At 42.6% G+C, this 20,587-nt stretch overlaps 1 protein-coding gene across 2 annotated transcripts in view; it reads left to right on the plus strand.

Annotated features, from left to right (window-relative positions):
* ACVR1B (activin A receptor type 1B) overlaps positions 1-20,587 on the plus strand; it is a 46,912-nt gene that overhangs the window by 12,822 nt on the left and 13,503 nt on the right. For both annotated transcript variants that reach the window (XM_077297415.1, XM_077297416.1), the window contains exon 2: positions 19,434-19,673. In XM_077297415.1, the coding sequence (XP_077153530.1) occupies positions 19,434-19,673 (240 nt within the window). The remainder of the gene's footprint in view (positions 1-19,433; positions 19,674-20,587) is intronic.

Raw genomic sequence — 20,587 nt, forward strand, 5'->3', positions numbered from 1 at the left:
CAGATCGGCGTGTATCGTCGTGTTTGACAGCAAAAGCAACGATGCCAGCAATGTTTTACAATGGTAACCAGGGTAAATATCGGGTTACTAAGCGCAGGGCTGTGCTTAGTAACCCGATATTTACCCTGGTTACCATTGTAAAAGTAAAAAAAAAAAAAACCACTACATACTCACCTTCTGATGTCTGTCACGTCCCCCGGCGTCCGCGCTGCTGCTCAGAGCTTCCTGCACTGAATGTGTCAGTGCCGGCTGTAAAGCAAAGCACAGCGGTGACGTCACCGCTGTGCTTTAGGGCCGGCGCTTACACAGTGCAGGGAAGAGGACGCCGGGGGACCCGACAGACACCGGAATGTAAGTATGTAGTGTTTTTTTTTTTTTTTTTTTACATTTACGCTGGTAACCAGGGTAAACATCGGGTTACTAAGCGCGGCCCTGCGCTTAGTAACCCGATGTATACCCTGGTTACCCGGGGACTTCGGCATCGTTGGTCGCTGGAGAGCTGTCTGTGTGACAGCTCTCCAGCGACCACACAATGACGAAACAGCGACGCTGCAGCGATCGGCATCGTTGTCTATATCGCTGCAGCGTCGCTTAATGTGACGGTACCTTTAGTTACTGAGCACAATCCTGCTGACAGGTTCCCTTTAATCTGAAGGCGTAACAGAAAAAAAGGCACAATTCAGAGTTATAAGAAAAAATGATCCAGAATTGTTTCTTCATGGAGAACCGTACTGGTCACTAGAACCTACAAGACAGGAGGGCTGACAGACCTAAGATGTTTATTATGTCACATAAAGCTGAACAAATGGGTAAACATCACATCCGTAATCATGGGTGTAATTCTGCAGAAATGGGATGATGAATCGCCACTGCTATTAATGGTCGACGGATTCTGACCATTTAAAGTGTGTAATATATACAGAATGCTGTAGATAAGCCCCTGATGCCGGTGGGCTTAGCTCATCTCCGATTTTGGGGGGTGACAGGTTCCCTTTAATTCTTAGTTTTGATGCCTTCAGTGTGAATTTACAACCGGTCATCCTGTATCCTACTGGAAAGAAAAAATAAACAGGAATTTATAATGTGCCTTGATGAAGTTCTTGCTCTAGGTCGCTGGTCTCCTCTTCTGAGAACCACAAGTCCTAAACGCTGTGTATGAATCCATAACTGCAGCCATCGTCTCATTGTAGGTCACACTGTAACCCCATAAATCTGGCAGCTGGAACATATTGTAGCTGCTGCTTAGTTTAACATGCAGACAGACTACATAGGATTTATGTATTGTTTTCCCAAGCTGCAGGTGCACTTTAAGGCCCATTTACACAGGCCAGTTTTCCATAAAAGATATTAGACTAATGATTTCACACCACGTTCAGCATATTGATACCAAGTATTCATGCCAATGCTTTCTTCATAAAGGATCAATTTTTATGAATTCTAGAAATATGCACTGACCATTGTAGGGTAAATTGACATGCATTGTATATGTTAAATCATCCTAGAATTTTTTTTTATATATTTTTTTTTTTTTTTTTTTTAATGTACGGTAGTTATAGGAGTCTGTATGTTCTCCCGTGTTGTGAGTTTCCTCCTGGTTCTCGGTTTCCTCTCACGCTCCAAAGACATACTGATGGGAAAACTAGATTGTGCGCTCCAATGGGGACAGAGATGATGTCTGTAAAGCGCTGTGGGATATGATGGCAATATATAAGTGAGTAAAATGGGGAAATGAGAGTAATTTTTTAAATTAAGCATTTTAACTGTCATATAGATGTACTATAGCTATTTACTTGCTGTAGAGTGTTTATGCATTTTGTGTCTTTCTAGGGTTTTTTCTGTGAAATGGCCAGTGTGAACATGTGCTTATGCTTGCACGTATAGCCAGTTATAGTCCAGCTCATTTCTTTGGTTTTGCTGTAAACTCTTGTGGCTCAGTATTTGATCTGTATGACTTCAAATGCATGTGTGTCTTGGTCTGGTCCCTGTCCTGCTCTGCCCTTATTCACAATGATGTTGGTTTTAACACTAGACCGGTTAGGACTGTCCCAATGGGTACAGCCGGTTGCGGTGAGATGGCTTTTTACATCAAAATAGCGTTAACTAAGTACTATTGACGAGCGAACATGCTGGGATAAGGTGTTATGTGAGCATGCTTGGGTGCTGACCAAGTGACATTGGCATGTTCGAGTCCCCGCGCCTGCATGTTTCATGGCTGTTTGACGGCCGTAACACATTACCTAACAAATAGGCGATCCCTGCATATGTTGCGGCTACATTGTTGGACAGGCGCGAGACCTGCAGCTGTGGGGACTAGAACATATTTCTCGAGCACGCCGACGGCGCTCAGATAACACCTTATCAGAGCACATCTGCTCATCACTACTAAGTACCCGATGTTTATGATTTTCTTATTTACTTGCTGTAGCTTGTATTATATCTATAATATTGGAGCCTGTCATTTCATAATTCATCTGATTTGCTAAATTAGCATTTTTATATGCACTACCCACCGCATGTAGTTGTCGTAATTGGTTCCTATGAAGCCTGAAATCCATCCCAATATGAAAAGGTAGAAAGCCCGCTGAATGCTGTGTGTGATCCATCACCCCTCTCTGATTTTATTTTTTTTAATCTCAGTGCATTGTATCGGCAGAACAAAAATGTTAATTCTTTCGATTTTTGCCGAGGTTTTTTCGGGTCATATGGGGTGCACCTGCAGCCGTCTGGTTTAATGAGGCCGCCTATCTGGTGGCGAGACTGGAGCAGCACCTGCGTGCCTTTCATGCTCAGTCGCTGAGGGCAATATTCCTCTTGCCGTAAATGCCATTCTCCATAACTGAGCAGAACAAAGCTCCCATTCTTTGTCTGGAAATCTGACGTTCAAACATGTCAAAACGGGTCCCTGAAGGTTGGGTTTCATCCGCAGACACGCAGCCATGATCTATTGAGGAGAAGTTGGCTGGAGTCTGGGAGGCAGATGTGTGCTCATGTATTGTATCGGAGTACAGTAACCGCCGCCTGGCTGCCATCGGAATTCAGCGCGGTTCCTATTTAAGGCATGTGCTATGTCTTCTGAAAGCGACCCGATGTATAGGCTTATCTGCACATACCATCCTCATTCCCCTGTCTGCTGAGTCTTGTCCCGCAGACATGTCTGGCTACACCTCTCCCTGGTGCATAAGATCACGGAGAGAGGAACGCTCTGGCCTTGGTCTATCCATTTCAGACATTGATCAGGGCTTGATGTATTGGCTCGGTTAATATGTGGACGGCACATAAAAGGTAAACGGATGCAGCGAAATTTCCTGTCGCAGAAAATCTAGACCCTTTACCATAGCCTGTGCCGCAATACTAATGATATTACCTGCAATGTAATTACAGTAAGCATCTATGGACCTTGCAGCAACGTGTAATTAATTTATTATGCTGAAAATTGTTGAAAAATGGAGGAGATACGTTTTAGGATGGGACCGGACTTTAGCAAGAGCTGTTAAAGATCCTCTGCAGCGATATATGGAATATAGATGATGTATCATAGCTGATCTGTACGCTGTTGGTCTCATGTATTTATGTATTGATACATCTATGATGTGAGCAGTCTAGTTATTCTGATTATGCCAACTTGCTAGTGCTGAGAAATATCCCACACCGAATCGGGCTGCAGGCAGAGCAATTAGTCTAGTGTAATGTTACGTTCGTTATGAGCATGGTGGTACTGTATTCTAGACAAGAATGTAACAAAAGTAAAAATTGATGAAGCTGATACGAAACGCGCGTCGGGGCCGGTTTTCTATGGACTGGTGAGAGTTTACATAATATATGCCACCAACTTTGCATTCCATACTTATGGATCTGTATTGTTATATTTTTTTGTGTATTCTGAGATTTACTACCATTCTTTTACTATGATACCTTTTATTACGTCGCTATACGTCAGTAACATTTAGGTCATACAGGGCTTTATATACCTTGTATTTATCTCTTGTATCTGACTGTTTGTACCTTGAAGGTATGGCATGTTATCTCTCATCAGCCTAGAATCTGGTCTTGTATGTGTGTTCCTATTTTAATTATTAAGATAACATTTATATTTGTAATATACAGTATCTTCTGCTTCTTCTAGCTTTATATGCAATTTATGGCCTATTTACTGTCTTGCTCATGATATCTATATAGGTTTAAATGTAAAAAGTGTAACTCAATGAAGTTCATATTGTCAAAATGGAGTTGCTTATTTAGTCCTGTTCACCTACAGACCAAAGTCTGGTTGGGAGGAGACATGAAGTAACGGAAACCCAATCAGTTACACACCAGTGCCGCTCCTTGCACCCCCAACGCTGGTTTTCTCTTGGAAAGCTGTGGCCAGTCTGACATTTGTAGGCAGTAGTAGTACTATATGGCAGCGGATGAAATGAATGGCCTTCCTTGTAGCTCAGGGACGGCTGGAGATCTCCAGGACGAGTACTGCTTGTGTATGGCCCTCCTGGGATTTCTCCAGCCATGCTTATGTGTAATTATTTTGATCATTTCATGGCAGTGTTGCCAAAAATTTGAAGCTGTAAAATGTTAGAATGAACAACATACTTTTTGGCTATCCATGGATCTTAATGACGGAATTTCAGCTGAAATGCATTTTCTGGGTAATTGTCACTTTCATCTCCCTCACATATTTTCGGACCACCCGTTTAATCCTTGATTAACATTTATTTTAATCCTAATAGTCTGTAAATATAAAATTGCTTAATCTAATCTCTTTTCTGTAATGATTTAATTAAAAATCCCCTATCGTTCCTTTACTATTCTTAACTGCTTTTTTATTTTTCTTTCTGTTTGATGCTTTGTTTTGGAACCCTAGTGCATGCTGAGATCTCAAAGAGCAGTCATCAGGGGTCGGAGGCTGCGGTCACTGCCTCAGCTTCTGGCCCCACCCTGAGATAAAGCATCATGAGTGATGTCAGTCCCTGCTGTACCGAGCATGCATCGGTTGTCAATTCCGACTATGCTCCGTATAATCTTGTCACTGTGCAATATGCTCAGTGACAGTTCGCTCGCTTGCTAGTTTTGATGAGAAGTGATGAGCCAGTAAAATAGCGTACTGTCGGTTCACATTGTAAGGAGATCACCTGGCATGCAGGACAAGCATGGACCAACCCAGCTCCCACAAGTCACGTCACTTGAAGGTGCTACGCTGGTCTCTGCTCACTGAAATTTCTCCTGACAGTGCGCTCTTTGTCGTTTTTCATCAGAGCCCAATGTCTTAGTGTCACTGTGCATATTCTTCTCAGTACACTATCCTACAAAGCAGGGCTGTGCACTCGGTAAGGCTACTTTCACACTAGCGTCTTGCACTGCACGTCGCTATGCGTCGTTTTGTAGAAAAAACGCATCCTGCAAAAGTGCTTGCAGGATGCGTTTTTTCTCCATTGACTTGCATTAGCGACACAGTGTGACGCATTGCCACACGTCGCAACCGTCGTGCGACGGTTGCGTCGGACCGTCGCCACCAAAAAACGTTGCTTGTAACGTTTTTTGGTGCGTCGTTCCCGTCTTTTCCGACCGCGCATGCGCGGCCGGAACTCAGCCCCTGCCTCCCCGCACCGCACAATGGGGCAGCGGATGCGTTGAAAAACAGCATCCGCTGCCCCCGTTGTGCGGCGCATTCACAGCTAGCGTCGGTATTTTGCAACGACGCAATTCGTCGTGCGTCGTCCGACGCTAGTGTGAAAGTAGCCTAAGCCAAACCTCCGACTCCTCAATTTCCCTGACTCCACGACCCCACAGCACTGGTCACTACTGAGAATGTACATAAAGTGAAGCTCAGATTCCAGCATTGTACTACTGTACCCAATGTATTATATATTTTAGGAGTCGGTCCATTTTATACTGATTCCGACTCCACCGAAATGGACACAGACTCCACAGCTCTGCTATTAAGCATATCTCAGAATTAATAGTGGACGCAGGGACTAGCCCAACCCCGGAAACTGATGTCACTGATGATGCTTTGTTTCAGCGTGGGGGCAGAGGCTGTGGCAGTGATCACACACTCTGCACCCTGATTACATCTCTTGTGTCTATTCCTGCATACATTGGGGAGTCTCAAACAAAGCATCATCAAACTGAAAGAATTAAAAAAAAAAAAAAAAAAAGAGCAGAGGGCGAACAATAGGAAATTTTTAATTAAAGTATATTAGAAAAGAGAGATTATGACATGAAATTGTCATTTAGGATTAAAATAAATGTTTTCTGACCACCCCTTTAATTCTTATAGCCACCTTTTTAAAGGCGCTGTTCAACTTTTTAAAAAAACAAACAAAACTAAAATGAGTAAGCTAACTAGTTAGCATACAGTTTATGTAACGGTTGAATTGTAGTAATGTTGTCAACTGTGCATGATTTTCTTTGATGTAACTAATCTTTGATTACTCCAAGAGAAAGGGCAAGGTCTAGTGACCGTTGTGGGCATTCTACCAGGTGTCGTACCTAGCCACCTATGATAATATTAATAACAAATGTGAATTCTCTGTAGACCTACATATGCATTCTTCTGTATTTCTGTAATCACAGAGGGGCTCCTAACTGAAGAGATGTTCTTTGCTCCCAGGTTTGAAGGTTCCTCTTCTTGCTTGTTCTTTGCTCCCAGGTTTGAAGGTTCCTCTCCTTGCTTGTTCATGACATGAGAGCTTACAGTTTTCAACAAGATTTCTCTGTGAGAAGGGGGCTGGCTGACTGCTCATTTCAGTAGCCTCAGCCAGTCCCTCACTGTCTATCCATCAGACTTGGCACAGGAAGCTCTTGCTCATGGCCAGGCCAGAGGTAAAGCTTCTGACCTGGTACCATAAGGGATATCTGAATATTGAGGCGCCTTTAGAAGTATGTTAGCAAGTTGTATGATTTGGGGTATGTGCACATGTTGAATATTTGATTGCAGAAATTTCTGCACAAGTTCTGCATCTTTTGGCAGGAAAACGCATCCTCAAAATGTTGCGCTTTTGGTGTTTTTGCCTCTTTCTCATTAGTGCATTCAATGGGTGAAAAACGCAGCGCAAAAATGCATAGAGAATTGACATGCTGCGGATTATTTTCAGTACCAAATCTGTAAGTCAAAAATACTCAACGTGTGCATGATATGTAAGGTTTCTCATTAATTTTTGCTGCTGCCATCAGGTTTTGCTCCAGGTTTTGTCACAAAGCCCCACAGGAAAAAAAAAGCTACCAAAACGCACGAAATCTGCAATGTGTGCACACAGCCGAAGGGTGTGTGCACACAGCCGAAGGGTGCGTTCACACTAAGGGTACCGTTACACAAAACGATTTACCAACGATCACGACCAGCGATACGACCTGGCCGTGATCGTTGGTAAGTCGTTGTGTGGTCGCTGGGGAGCTGTCACACAGACAGCTCTCCAGCGACCAACGATGCCGAAGTCCCCGGGTAACCAGGGTAAACATCGGGTTACTAAGCGCAGGGCCGCGCTTAGTAACCTGATGTTTACCCTGGTTACCATCGTAAATGTAAAAAAAACCAAACAGTACATACTTACATTCCGGTGTCACGTCCCCCGGCGTCTGCTTCCCGCACTGACTGAGTGCCGGCCGTAAAGTAAAAGCAGAGCACAGCGGTGACGTCACCGCTGTGCTCTGCTTTCACTTTACGGCCGGCACTCAGTCAGTGCGGGAAGCGGACGGCGAGGGACCTGACGGACACCGGAATGTGAGTATGTACTGTTTTTTTTTTTTTTTTTTTTTTTACATTTACGATGGTAACCAGGGTAAACATCGGGTTACTAAGCGTGGCCCTGCGCTTAGTAACCCGATGTTTACCCTGGTTACAAGCGAACGCATCGCTGGATCGGTGTCACACACACCGATCCAGCGATGACAGCGGGAGATCCAGCGACGAAATAAAGTTCCAAACGATCTGCTACGACGTACGATTCTCAGCAGGTCCCTGATCGCTGCTGCGTGTCAGACACAGCGATATCGTAACTATATCGCTGGAACGTCACGGATCGTGCCGTCGTAGCGACCAAAGTGCCACTGTGAGACGGTACCCTGAGGAAATAACCATTTCCTTATTATTGGCCTGTTTAAACAGACTGCCCGTTGTCTTACGAACGAGCAAAGTACTCATTTGTTGGGTGAGATGATTTTGACTCTTGTTCTTATTGTCATGTAAGTTGCTGAGATCAGTGATATTCCATGCGCACAGAACAATCGTATTAACAATCGTTCTGTGCCCTTGGCCTGTCTAAACCGCTTGACTACTGCAATCGCCTAGGGCACCCTTAAACATTTTTTTTTTTTGCGGTATGTTATGGCTTTATTTTAATTTTTTCCTATTGGTCTTAGCCCAGTGACTCCCAAAACTGTTAGGGCTCTTAGATTATGTTCACATGGGCTGAATATTCAGCGTTTTTAGTATTTTCTTGTGTGACCAGATGTTTATTTTAACGAAAATAAATACTAATGTATTTTTTGCTTTGTGATGCCTTTAGTTGCAGTAGCTTCATTTATTTTTAAAATGCAGCTTCTGGCAGTTCTTTTTTTTTTTTTTTTTTTTTTTTTTTTGTATGATGAATTTTTTGGTTTTGCTTTCCTTGAGCTATGATGGATTATTTTTCTGCTGGATTCTAGCAATAATGATCATTTTCTACGTTCTTATCGCTATGCTTTTTTTTTTTTTTTTACCTTTAGATTTCTTTATAGGGTGCCAGGAAAAAAAAAACTTGAAATGGCTATAAAACGAGACACGTTGCTAAATAAAAATGCCACCAGAAACTGTAAAAACACCTTAGGTTTTATTTTAAAAGCGTAAAATAAGTGCTTAAAAGCGAAAAAAATAATTATTTTGTGAATTGTCACGGATTTCATGATGCTTTGCAGAAAGCAGATTTCCGTGGCTGTCAGCCATGGGTTAATGGTGTCACAATTACAAATGTGTTAACGTCTGTCTCACTGTAGCCAAAAAGCCGCCTGCTGGAATCCCGGTAACATCAGAGCGCACAATACACGCCACTATTGTTACAGCTCCGACCTCGCCAGGGAAAGAATGCTGCCACGTTTCCCCAGCAGGAATGTATTGTGCAACCTCTGCGCTCAGTAATGGGGTGAGGTTGGTAAGATGAAGGCACGGACAATGTGTAGAGGGAGAGAATCGTTTCATCAAGCCAAAAGCAAGAACAGGCTATTCAATGAATGGAAAACACGCCGTGCCTATGTATTGTGCGTTCTGCAGCTCTGCCCATCCATGCTAGCAGCCGGCGAGGTTGTCTCTGAGGCCACCACCCCAAAGTGATGTGCAGGGACCTGTCACTCGCCCTTGGATGTTTTCACCGCGTTCCAATCTTCTGTGCCAAACTCAGCGGCACGATTCTGGGAAAATGGGTCTAACTGTATATAATAGACTTCACTCCGGTCATTGGAAAACATTCTCTTCTAATTTAATGTGTTTTTTTAATAGATTTATTGGCATCCATTTGAAATAATATACACCCCTTCTGTGCCTTTTTGATGGTGTCCCGTTGTAGTCTGAGCTTTTTAAGAAGATATATTTGGATATAAACCTGGAAGACCTTGTAAAAGAACGAGCTGTACGGTAAAGATGCAGTCACTATTTTTCCTTGCGCCTCTTTATTTCCAGTCCAGTGTGTATAGCCCAGAAGATGGCCAAGACTGTGACTGTCCAAGTTTTTTGCTTTAATTATAAAGGTTCCATTCACTGATTTATAATTTTCAAGATCTCTGCTACATAAGTAGAATATAGTAGATTTAATTAAAACTCCTATAACTTTTACAATTTAAAGGGGTTGTCTGCCGGACCTTACAATGGCGCCCATGATGATGATGATCCGCTGCCGGTGCGACATATCATTGCGGCAGCCACAAAAGCAGTGATCAGTGCTGGAGCATGGGAGCATTTACAATACAGGTGATCGGGATTTGCCAACACAAACTCCTTGACCTTGCAGATCCCAGGACTAATCCTATAAGCCGGTGCAGATAGAAAGTTTTCTTCCAGCACTTTGCATGCTGGATAGAAGTATTATTAATGTTCAGAATGATTTTATGATTGGTAACAGTCTGTTGTATTAAAAATAGTTTCCAATCCAAGCATTGGAAATCCGTTCAGTCTTACCGTTTTGTGCTTGTTGTTTCCCCCACTTTGGGTTTGTAATAAACTCCTATAATTGTGGCATTTCCCATAGTCTGAGAACATTGAGGAAATACGTGGCTTTGACATTGCTCCACATACAATCTGAATGCTGTGCCCTAGAGAGATTGCAGGGTTACTTTGCTCATGGGTGCCGATGATGGTGCCCTTATTGTCCTAGCAGAAAGGATATTGCTGGCCACACAACATGCCCTGTCTCCATTCAGAGGCACTGTAAGGCCATGTTCTCGTGTCCAGTAATGATCAGTTAGAGCAGATCCAGCAGAAATCCGTTAGGGGAAAAAGTCGTGCTGACACAACTTTAATCCATTATTCACGAACTGATCTAACACTCTATGGGCAACATGTCCGTTAATTTAGCATCGATAGTCTATTTCTAATGGATTTGGCAAGAAAATGTTTCTTCTTGCTAGGTCTGTTAGTAATAGAGGACAATGGATGTGGATATGTTGTCCATAGACTCCAATGTTAAAAATTTGGCATAGATCAGATATCTATATATCTTCCTTCTCACCCCTCCCCGATAGGGGTGTTTTTTTTTTTTTTGTTTTTTCTCATTCTCGGCTCCTCTACCAGAGGCCTGGGAGTTTGAGGGTTGTGTGCAGGATCTTGGTTGTTCCCAGAATTGTGCTTTTCTGGACAGAGGGCTCACGTGTTGCTCCTGGGATCTGTTGTAGCCATTTTCCCAACTAAGGGTATGTGTCCATGTTCAGGATTGCATCAGGATTTGGTCAGGATTTTCCATCAGTATTTGTAAGCCAAAACCAGGAGTGGGTGATAAATACAGAAGTGGTGCATGTGTTTATATTATACTTTTCCTCTAATTGTTCCACTCCTGGTTTTGGCTTACAAATACTGATGGAAAATCCTGACCAAATCCTGATGCAATCCTGAACATGGACACATACCCTTAGGGTACCGTCACACAGTGCCATTTTCATCGCTACGACGGCACGATTCGTGACGTTGCAGCGTCGTATAAGTATCGCTCCAGCGTCGTATACTGCGGTCACACGTTGCAATACACGGCGCTGGAGCAATAATTTCATGACGTATTTGCGATGTAGAAACCGTTGGTTACTGTGCGCACATCGTATACAACCTGTGTCACACAATGCAATCATGCCGCCACAGCGGGACACTAGACGACGAAAGAAAGTTTCAAACGATCTGCTACGACGTATGATTCTCAGCGGGGATCCGGATCGCAGTAGCGTGTCAGACACAGCGATATCGTAAATGCATCGCTGGAACGTCACGAATCGTGCCGTTGTAGCGATCAAAATTGCACTGTGTGACGGTACCCTTAGAGGTCACTGCTCCAAGTGCTCCTATCACCACTGGAATCACTGTTGCCTTCACCTTCCACATCTATCTTCTCCAGTTCTCCTTTGAGGCCCTGGTATTTCTCCAGCTTCTCATATTCCTTTGATGTTGCTGTCACTTGGCACTGCCACATCTATTATCATCCTTGTTTACCATCACAATGTCTGGTTGGTAAGCCAACACCTCCTTATCCATCTGGATCTTGAAGCCCCACAGGATTTCATCAGGATTTTAGCCCTTCATTCTCCACCACTTTCTCTGGGGTCTCCACCTGCATGTATGTATGTTTTGTGTATGTGTATATGTATGTGTATATGTATGTGTATATGTATGTGTATATGTATGTGTATATGTATGTGTATATGTATGTGTATATGTATGTGTATATGTATGTGTATATGTATGTGTATATGTATGTGTATATGTATGTGTATATGTATGTGTATATGTATGTGTATATGTATGTGTATATGTATGTATGTATATGTATGTATGTGTGTATATATATATATATATATATATATATATATATATATATATATATATATATATATATATATATATATATATATATTAGTTGGACACATTAGAAGGATCATATAGTCCTGGGTGCAGTAAGAATTGTTCCCATTTATTGTACTGCTGGATATAGTGATCACCTAACTGAGCCCTGGTTCACACATGGCTGAATTGCTTCTTTCATTTAGGATGGGCTTATTTAAAGGAAAAAACAAGCAAGAACTTGTACAAGCTCCTATTTGTATTGTGATCCTCTTACCCACCACATTAAGACTGTCGCTAGACTCCATCCTTGGGCAATCTGTGTGGTTGCAGGTAGTTGGCCACAATGTTGGTTGTTTCTCACTTGATCGGCGGGTAATGCAATGCAAAGATGACTTATACACTACTCAATTTACATACAAAAGGATATATTTATATTCAGTACTTTGTATTAGTAGTAGTAAACTGGATTCAAAAATATGCTGGATCAAATATTTACCCTTGTTCCCATGTAATTTTTAATTTTTTTTTTACCTATTATATAATTTTTCTACAAATAAAAATCTGAATGATGCTTAAAATCCACAGATCTTTTAGATCTTGTTCCCACGTAGTGTAAATGCTGTGTTTTTTGGCTGTAAAATTTGCTGCGTTTCAGTACAAGCAAAGTGGATGTGATTTCATGAAAACTCAGGAAAAAAAGTGAGACACACAAAAAATGCAGCATGCTTATAATTCGAGATATAAAATTAAAGCACCACTCCAGCTTTTCTTATTTTACCACTGGAGCGGTGTTTCAAATCGAAGTCCCTCAAATACCCTGCCCGTAACCTCATAGTCTCCTGGCGTCTTCCATTTCTATCAGCTCCGCTTAGGGATCAAGGGACTTGGGTTTAAAACCGCACTCCAGCAGTGAAAAACAAACCCCAAACTCTTGCAGTGATACTTTTAAGTCCTCCATACACATTACCTTCATGTATATGGGAGCCCTGGATCGGGCAGGTCCGATTTCAGACTACAGAGAAGTTCTGTCTTACAGGCACCGTTGTTTTGGTGGGAGATTTGCATCATTGTCAGAGTGGTGGGGACCATACCTGCGGAACAGAGGGTCCCAGACTATAAGTGTTCCCAAATCCGCACCAGAGGAAGGAGGTACTCTGATTTAATGTAAAACTCCAGAGCAGGGTGGCCTTGAACAGCTTTAATGCATTTGGTTGCTGCCGCACAGTTGGTGTACGGGATATTGGCATTCACAAGCAGGTGCACCTAATAAAATGGCTGCTGGATGTATGTGATATATTGCTGTTTTTCTTGTTCTTTCCCACTGATTAAATTACTCTTTACTCTGTAATGTTACAAGAGGACGGTATGAAGCGTTAGTCAGAGCTGCAAGCTTCATTACTGTTTGACACATCCGGCAAGAAACGTGAAGATAGTAATTAATGTGATCCAGGGTGTAGATTGATACTTTGCTTCACAGTTTTCTATCAAATTGACTTCATGTTCATTTATATTTCATCCCACGCTCACATAAAATCTGCGCTCGTCTGCCCACGTCATTCTTAATTTTGTTTGGGACGGCGGCAGACTCTGGAATCTGTCCCTTCCCTCCGTGTAGAAGTGACTGACACTTCATTCCCAGCCAAGTGTCTGCGCTGATCTGCTGGGAGATGTCCTGGAGGATCTGCGACTCCATGCTGCACAATAAATATTAGACAAACCTGTATGGACGGGGAGAGGATGCATGCTGACAGCCTCCGTGGCTTCTATTATTTTCTTCTAAGGCAAACTTCATTCTTGTGAATTAGATGCCACTTTGGAGGAAGCCTGACACTGATGTCTTTTAAGAAGCCGGTTCTTTATTTACCTGTCCCTGTCCACATGACTGGTTGCTGCCTCTGTACACTGTGCATAGGCAGAAAACTGCCAATTATTATTGGGTTATACCGAACTCATGAATCTAGAGGATCAAATCTGCAGCAAGCCACCCAGTGAGTGACACATCACCGGAATCAGGGTCTTGGTCTCTACACTCTAAATATACAACAAGGCTGATGTGTATGTACAAAGTACACTGTAGATCTGGGGTGGGCAATTAATTTTTCTGAAAGGCCATATGAGCCATGACTTTTGTGGAGGGCAGAACCAGTTGGCTAAAATTAATTATGCTCAATGTTAATATTAAGCAATAAAAATATAATTTGTTAATATTGAGCAGAAGTGCCGACATGAGCCTCGACACAGCCTTCTATATACAGCATGAACCAATACTTCCTCCCTGTATAGTGCGAGCCCCCACACAGCCTCCCTATACACAGCGTGAGCCCCCACACAGCCTCCCTATATACGGCGTGAGCCCCCACACAGCCTCCCTATATACGGCGTGAGCCCCCAAACAGCCTCCCTATATACGGCGTGAGCCCCCAAACAGCCTCCCTATATACGGCGTGAGCCCCCACACAGCCTCCCTATATACGGCGTGAGCCCCCACACAGCCTCCCTATATACGGCGTGAGCCCCCACACAGCCTCCCTATATACGGCGTGAGCCCCCACACAGCCTCCCTATATACGGCGTGAGCCCCCACACAGCCTCCCTATATACGGCGTGAGCCCCCACACAGCCTCCCTATATACGGCGTGAGCCCCCACACAGCCTCCCTATATACGGCGTGAGCCCCCACACAGCCTCCCTATATACGGCGTGAGCCCCCACACAGCCTCCCTATATACGGCGTGAGCCCCCACACAGCCTCCCTATATACGGCGTGAGCCTCCACACAACCTCCCTATATACGGCGTGAGCCTCCACACAACCTCCCTATATACAGAGTGAGCCCCCACTCAGCCTCCCTATATACAGCGTGAGCCTCCACACAACCTTCCTATATACAGTGTGAGCCCACACACAGCCTCCCTATATACGTGAGCCCCCACTCAACCTCCATATATACGGCGTGAGCCCCCACACAGCCTCCCTATATTCATCATGAGCCTCCCTATATACAGCATGAGCCCCCACCTGGAAAACAAAAACCTACTCGCCTCACTCCCGTCCCCCCCGCATGCTGCTCTTGTACACAGACTCTCCGCAGCAGCACATTGAAGTGACTTGGCCGCACCTTGCCCACACGCTGATTGGTGGAAGGAGCCGGCGTCCCCTCCTTCACCATTGTATTCAACTTAAGTCAACATGCAGATAGTGGTGATGGCCGCTGTTTCAACCTCTCAGCTCCTCTCTGACCTTTTACAATTACGGTATATCCTTCCCTTACATGTCAGCGGCCTCAGGTCTTGCCGGAGTTCCCTGCTATGACTAAAGCCGGTTTCACTTGCAGTATCTGCCTGGACTGGAAACGGATATGTTTATAGTTACATTATTACATTGCTCTTTCACCCTTGAAAAGTGATTGATTTTTTTTTTATTTTTTTTTGTAACCTTGCAGTGTATAGAAGGTAAAAAGAAAAAAAAATGGATGCAAACAAATGCAACATATGTTTAAAAATAACTAAAATAATGTACATCTTTTAAAATGCAGCAGTTCTCATCTTTTACAACAAATCATGTCATTTTGGGGCCCCCCAAATGTAATTTGGGGTTGCAATGTAATTTGTGAGATTTGTTATTGTAATTTTTAACAAAGTGGTGTGTTATTATATTTGTCAGAATGATGAATGAATATAAAAGGGACAAGACGTGGCGTGGCTATGTGCTTGCCTTACAGTACACTGTGTTCCAAATTATTATGCAAATTGTATTTAAGTGTGATAAAGATTTAATTGTTTTGTCTTTCAAATAAACTCGTGGATGGTATTGTCTCAGGGCTCAATGTATCACTGAAATCAATCTTAAACACATGGGATAATTGGTTTTCCAGGTGATTCTAATTAAAGGAAAACTACTTAAAAATGATGTTCCACATTATTAAGCAGGTCACAGTTTTCAAGTAACATGGGAAAGAAAAAGGATCTCTCTGCTGCTGAAAAGCATCAAATAGTGCAATGCCTTGGTGAAGGGATGAAAACATTTGAAATTTCCCGAAAACTTAAGCGTGATCATCGTAGTGTTAAGAGATTTGTGGCTGTATCTGAGCTCAGATGTGTTTATGCTGATAAAGGCATAATGAGGAAGATTTCTGCCAGGCAAGTTCATCGGATTAAGAGAGCAGCTGCTAAAAAGCCATTACAAGCCAGCAAACAGATATTTGAAGCTGCTGGTGCCTCTGGAGTCCCTCGAACCTCAAGGTGTAGGCTCCTTCAAAGCTTGCTGTGGTGCATAAACCTACTATTTGGCCACCCTTAAACAGTGTTCATAAGCAGAAATGGTTGCATTGGGCCCAGACATGCATGAAGACTAATTTCCAAACAGTCTTGTTTACTGATAAGCGTTGAGTAACCCTGGATGGTCCAGATGGATGGAGTAGTGAATGGTTGGTGGCTGGCCACCATGTCCCAACAAGGCTGCAACGTCAGCAAGGAGGTGGAGGGGTCATGTTTTGGGCTGGAATCATGGGGAAACAGCTGGTAGGGCCCTTTAAGGTTCCTGAAGGTGTGAAAATGACCTCTGCAAAGTATATAGAGTTTCTGACTGACAACTTTCCTCCATGGTATAAAAAGCAGAAACATGCCTTCAGGAGCAAAATCTTCATGCATAACAATGCACCATCTCATGCTGCAAAGAAAACCTCATTGGCTGCTATGGGCATAAAAGGAGATAAACTCATGGTGTGGCCACCATCTTCCCCTATAGAGAACCTTTTGGGTTATCATCAAGCAAAAGATCTATGAGGGTGGGAGGCAGTTCACATCAAAACAGCAGCTCTGGGAGGCTATTCTGACTTCATGCAAAGAAATACAAGCAGAAACTCTCCAAAAACTCACACGTTCAATGGATGCAGGAATTGTGAAGATGATATCAAAGAAGGGTTCCTATGGTAACATGTAACTTGGCCTGTTAGGATGTTTTGGAGTTAAATAGATTTTTTATTCAGTGAATGTGACCTCCTAATGCTGCAAATTCCACAAATTGAGCATTTTCAGTTCTTTAAAACATATCAAATGTTTAGAAATTCTACTGTGCCTAATAATTTGGAACAGTGCATTTTGAGTTTTTATTCATTGTGGAGATTGTACTGTTATCATTGGGAGGTTTCTTCAATAAAATTCGATGTATACTCTAACGGGTGATGACTTTTATTAGACTGACTGTCATTTGCACCGACCATTTAGGAAAATCCGAGAAAAATGTAATTTGCATAATAATTTGGAACATAGTGTAGTTGTGCTCCAGGCAGCCACACTGCCGTATTTACCACATTGAGTAGTTTTGTTTTTTTGCTTGTTTGTTTTTTTCTAGTATTGTTTTTGTAGAAAACCATTTTGCAGACTGCATGGTTATGTGGTTTGTCTTTTGAAGTCTGAATAAAGTACTAAAACGTGTAGGTATTGGGTTTCGTCTGGGATTTAAGGAGTGACATTGTCGTTAGGTTATGGTTCACATATTCTGCTCATATTCACAGACTAATTACTAGTGCTATATCCTATGTAGGTATACTACAGTATGGACTAATGATGGCATTGTGGTCTTACCAAGCACCTACTCTAACATATTAAGAAATTGCATAACCTGGAGTGTCTACCTGCAGGATTTCATCAATGTAAGGAGACCTTTAGGCTATGCTCACACCTTTGCGTTTCTGCAGCTTTTTTTTTTTACGCACATTTTCAGCTATGTTTCACAGTACCAACAAAGTCTGACATTTCAGAAATCTGATGCACCCATATTTTTTCTTCATGCCACTTCTTGCAGCGTTTTTCACCCATTGAAAGCATTGGGTAGTGCAGAAAATGCAGACATCAAGTTTTGCTGTATGTTGTACCCTGACACGAACGCAGTAAAAAAAACTTTGCATTAAAAAACATTGCAAAAATGACAGGTGTGCACATAACCTTAAAATAGGTTTCAACTCATTGATGGGAAATCTGATCTTGCAAATTTCCAGTAAACTGACTCACAGTTATGCAATGCTCTTTATAGGCATTCATGGATTGCGTTATCACAATTCTCACTATGTGATCAAATGTGTGTTGCACAGGAAATCCCATATTAGTGATTTAGTCATCCGCCTGTGGAGTTCAGGATCGCGCTGTCCTGGTGCCAACGCTTATCACCATTATGGTTCATTATGAGCATAATTCAGTTTCTCAGTAAGCAATTTACTAGCGGAATAATGGCCAACATACAGGATTGGGCTCCTACTCCCTATCCCATGCCCTGGGCCACCAGCCTTTCTCCCTGACTAGCCCATACGCATTTCCAGGCATTGCTGAGATGGTCAGAGCTCCCCTACCTTTGGCTTCGCTCCCGTGGAACAAAGGATCGATCTTTCCTCTCAGTAGGGATGGGACACCTCTGTGCACAATCGAGTCATCCAGTCTTTCCAAAATCAGGAGGTTTGGACAACTTGCATCTAATGAGTATGGAGCACAGTTATACCCTCCAGTGCAGTCGTGCATGCCGGCTTTTGTGGACCGAAAAATTGCACTGTTGGTTGGACTGAACCTTGAGGCTACGTTCACATGACTGTATTTTTGGTGCGAGTGCGGTCTGTGGGAAAAACTGACTTCACACAGAATTGGGCTGTTCAGATGACTACTTTAACACAGATCGATGTCCGTTTTTGTGAAAATTGCTGCATACTCTAGTGTCCTGTATTTTAGAGGAGACTCAATGGGTGCAGAAAAAATCTGACCCTATATGAATCAACAGTATAGCATCTAATTTTATATGGCTACATTGCAATTCTTAACATAGGAGATTGTATTTGGTCTTTTTTCTTTTACTGCTGATGTCAATACAGATTGAAAATTGGGAATTTTCTTTTCATATGTATGGTCTTGTGATTTTGGCATAAGAGCTCCTGCAGATGTCCGTGAGACTTGATCCTAGCATGGACCGTAAAGCAAACTGTCCACAGGTCTCCCAGCCCGAACTAGATGGCCTCCTATGTACCAATGTGGTTGTTGCATACAGGTTGGGAGTCCCGCGGGCGGTCCGTGCTCCTACAGTCTCATGGATGTCTGCAGAAGCCCAAGGGGAAAGGATTTAGCCGATTTGGCACATCCGCCATATATTTGCACTGGACGCCACTATGGCTGATCCTGACGTGTCTGCCATGATTTTGCAGATGGAGCTTGTTTAATCAGAGGCTAGAACAGGTCAGTGATATGTAGGACCTGGACGTACTGCACCCTTAACTGATCACAACCAAGAATTTCATTATTTACATATCTAGAAATATTCTTTCACAGAATTGAATGAATGAATGTGCGCACATGGATAAAATCAATGCCAGTCTGAGGGTGGGGAAAGCTGAGCCAGGTGTAATATTGCAATTTTAATTTACTTTCTGTATTTTTTTTTTCTCCTCCAGCCCTGACTTGTCTCTGCTCTAGCTGCATCAGAACCAATCATACATGTGAGACAGATGGGGCTTGCATGGTCTCAATCGCCAACATCGACAATGTCGAGCATCATATGCGCGCCTGCATTTCTGCAAGTGAACTCATCCCACCAGGAAAACCATTTTATTGTATTAGCTCAGAAGATATTCGCAACACTGAATGCTGCTACACCGACTACTGCAACAAAATCGACCTCCTGGTACCAAGTGGTGAGTATTAATCACCCAGGTTGGCGTGTAGACTGATTTATGTATGTCCTGCTGTACGTTATGGGAACACGGCACTTGGTTGTTTATTATATTCTTTAGTGGTAAGTAACCAATTTGATGTTGGCGTTCCCCGTTTATGATCAGTACAGGCCTGGATGTATAATATGCCTGAATTGCAGAAAAAAAAGCAAAAACAAACTTCCATTAGATACATGATGCATATATGTATAGAAAAAATGTTTTCTTCCTCCAAGCAGCATTATTCGTAGAGGGAGATGTTTGGAATCGTACAGTAGTCTGAAACATAAGTTTTCGTCTCTGTACCATTAAAAGTTAGTTGAGAAAACGTAAAAAGAAAAAAATGTTTTTAAAAATAAAAAACAACTTGGATAGATGTTGCAAAACGTAGATGGTGAAATTCATACAGACTTGGTTGGAAATGACTCGCGCTTGCATAGTTTTGACACATATGTCCTATGTCTGTGGTCACTCAAATGTGAACCTATCCTTGGGATCTATCACCCATTGTCATGTTCCTATGAAGTCTGTCGATATTATTTCCAGCAGATAGTTTAGTTGTTGCACTTGTACAGTCATCCTTCAGTTCTCCATTTATTCTGCTGAACCCAATAGTCTTTCCTGATATGTCGGCTATTAAGTACCAGGATAGTTCCTATGCTTAATTTTGGGAACCCTGGCTACTGTGGATTCATCATGCATTCGTAGGATATCCACCGCTATTATTTTACCAGTTTATGAGAATATCTAAAGTTTAACAATTGAATTTAATGTCAAGCCCCATCTACAGTAGAAAAATAATTTTAGGGATTTACATCGATATTCTGTTTTTATGGAATTAAAGATTAAAGGTGTTGGCGCATTTGTGATACAACACATCCTGGTGTTTAGTAAGT

Source organism: Ranitomeya variabilis, chromosome 3 (genome assembly GCF_051348905.1).
Source record: "Ranitomeya variabilis isolate aRanVar5 chromosome 3, aRanVar5.hap1, whole genome shotgun sequence".
Taxonomy (NCBI): Eukaryota; Metazoa; Chordata; class Amphibia; order Anura; family Dendrobatidae; genus Ranitomeya; species Ranitomeya variabilis.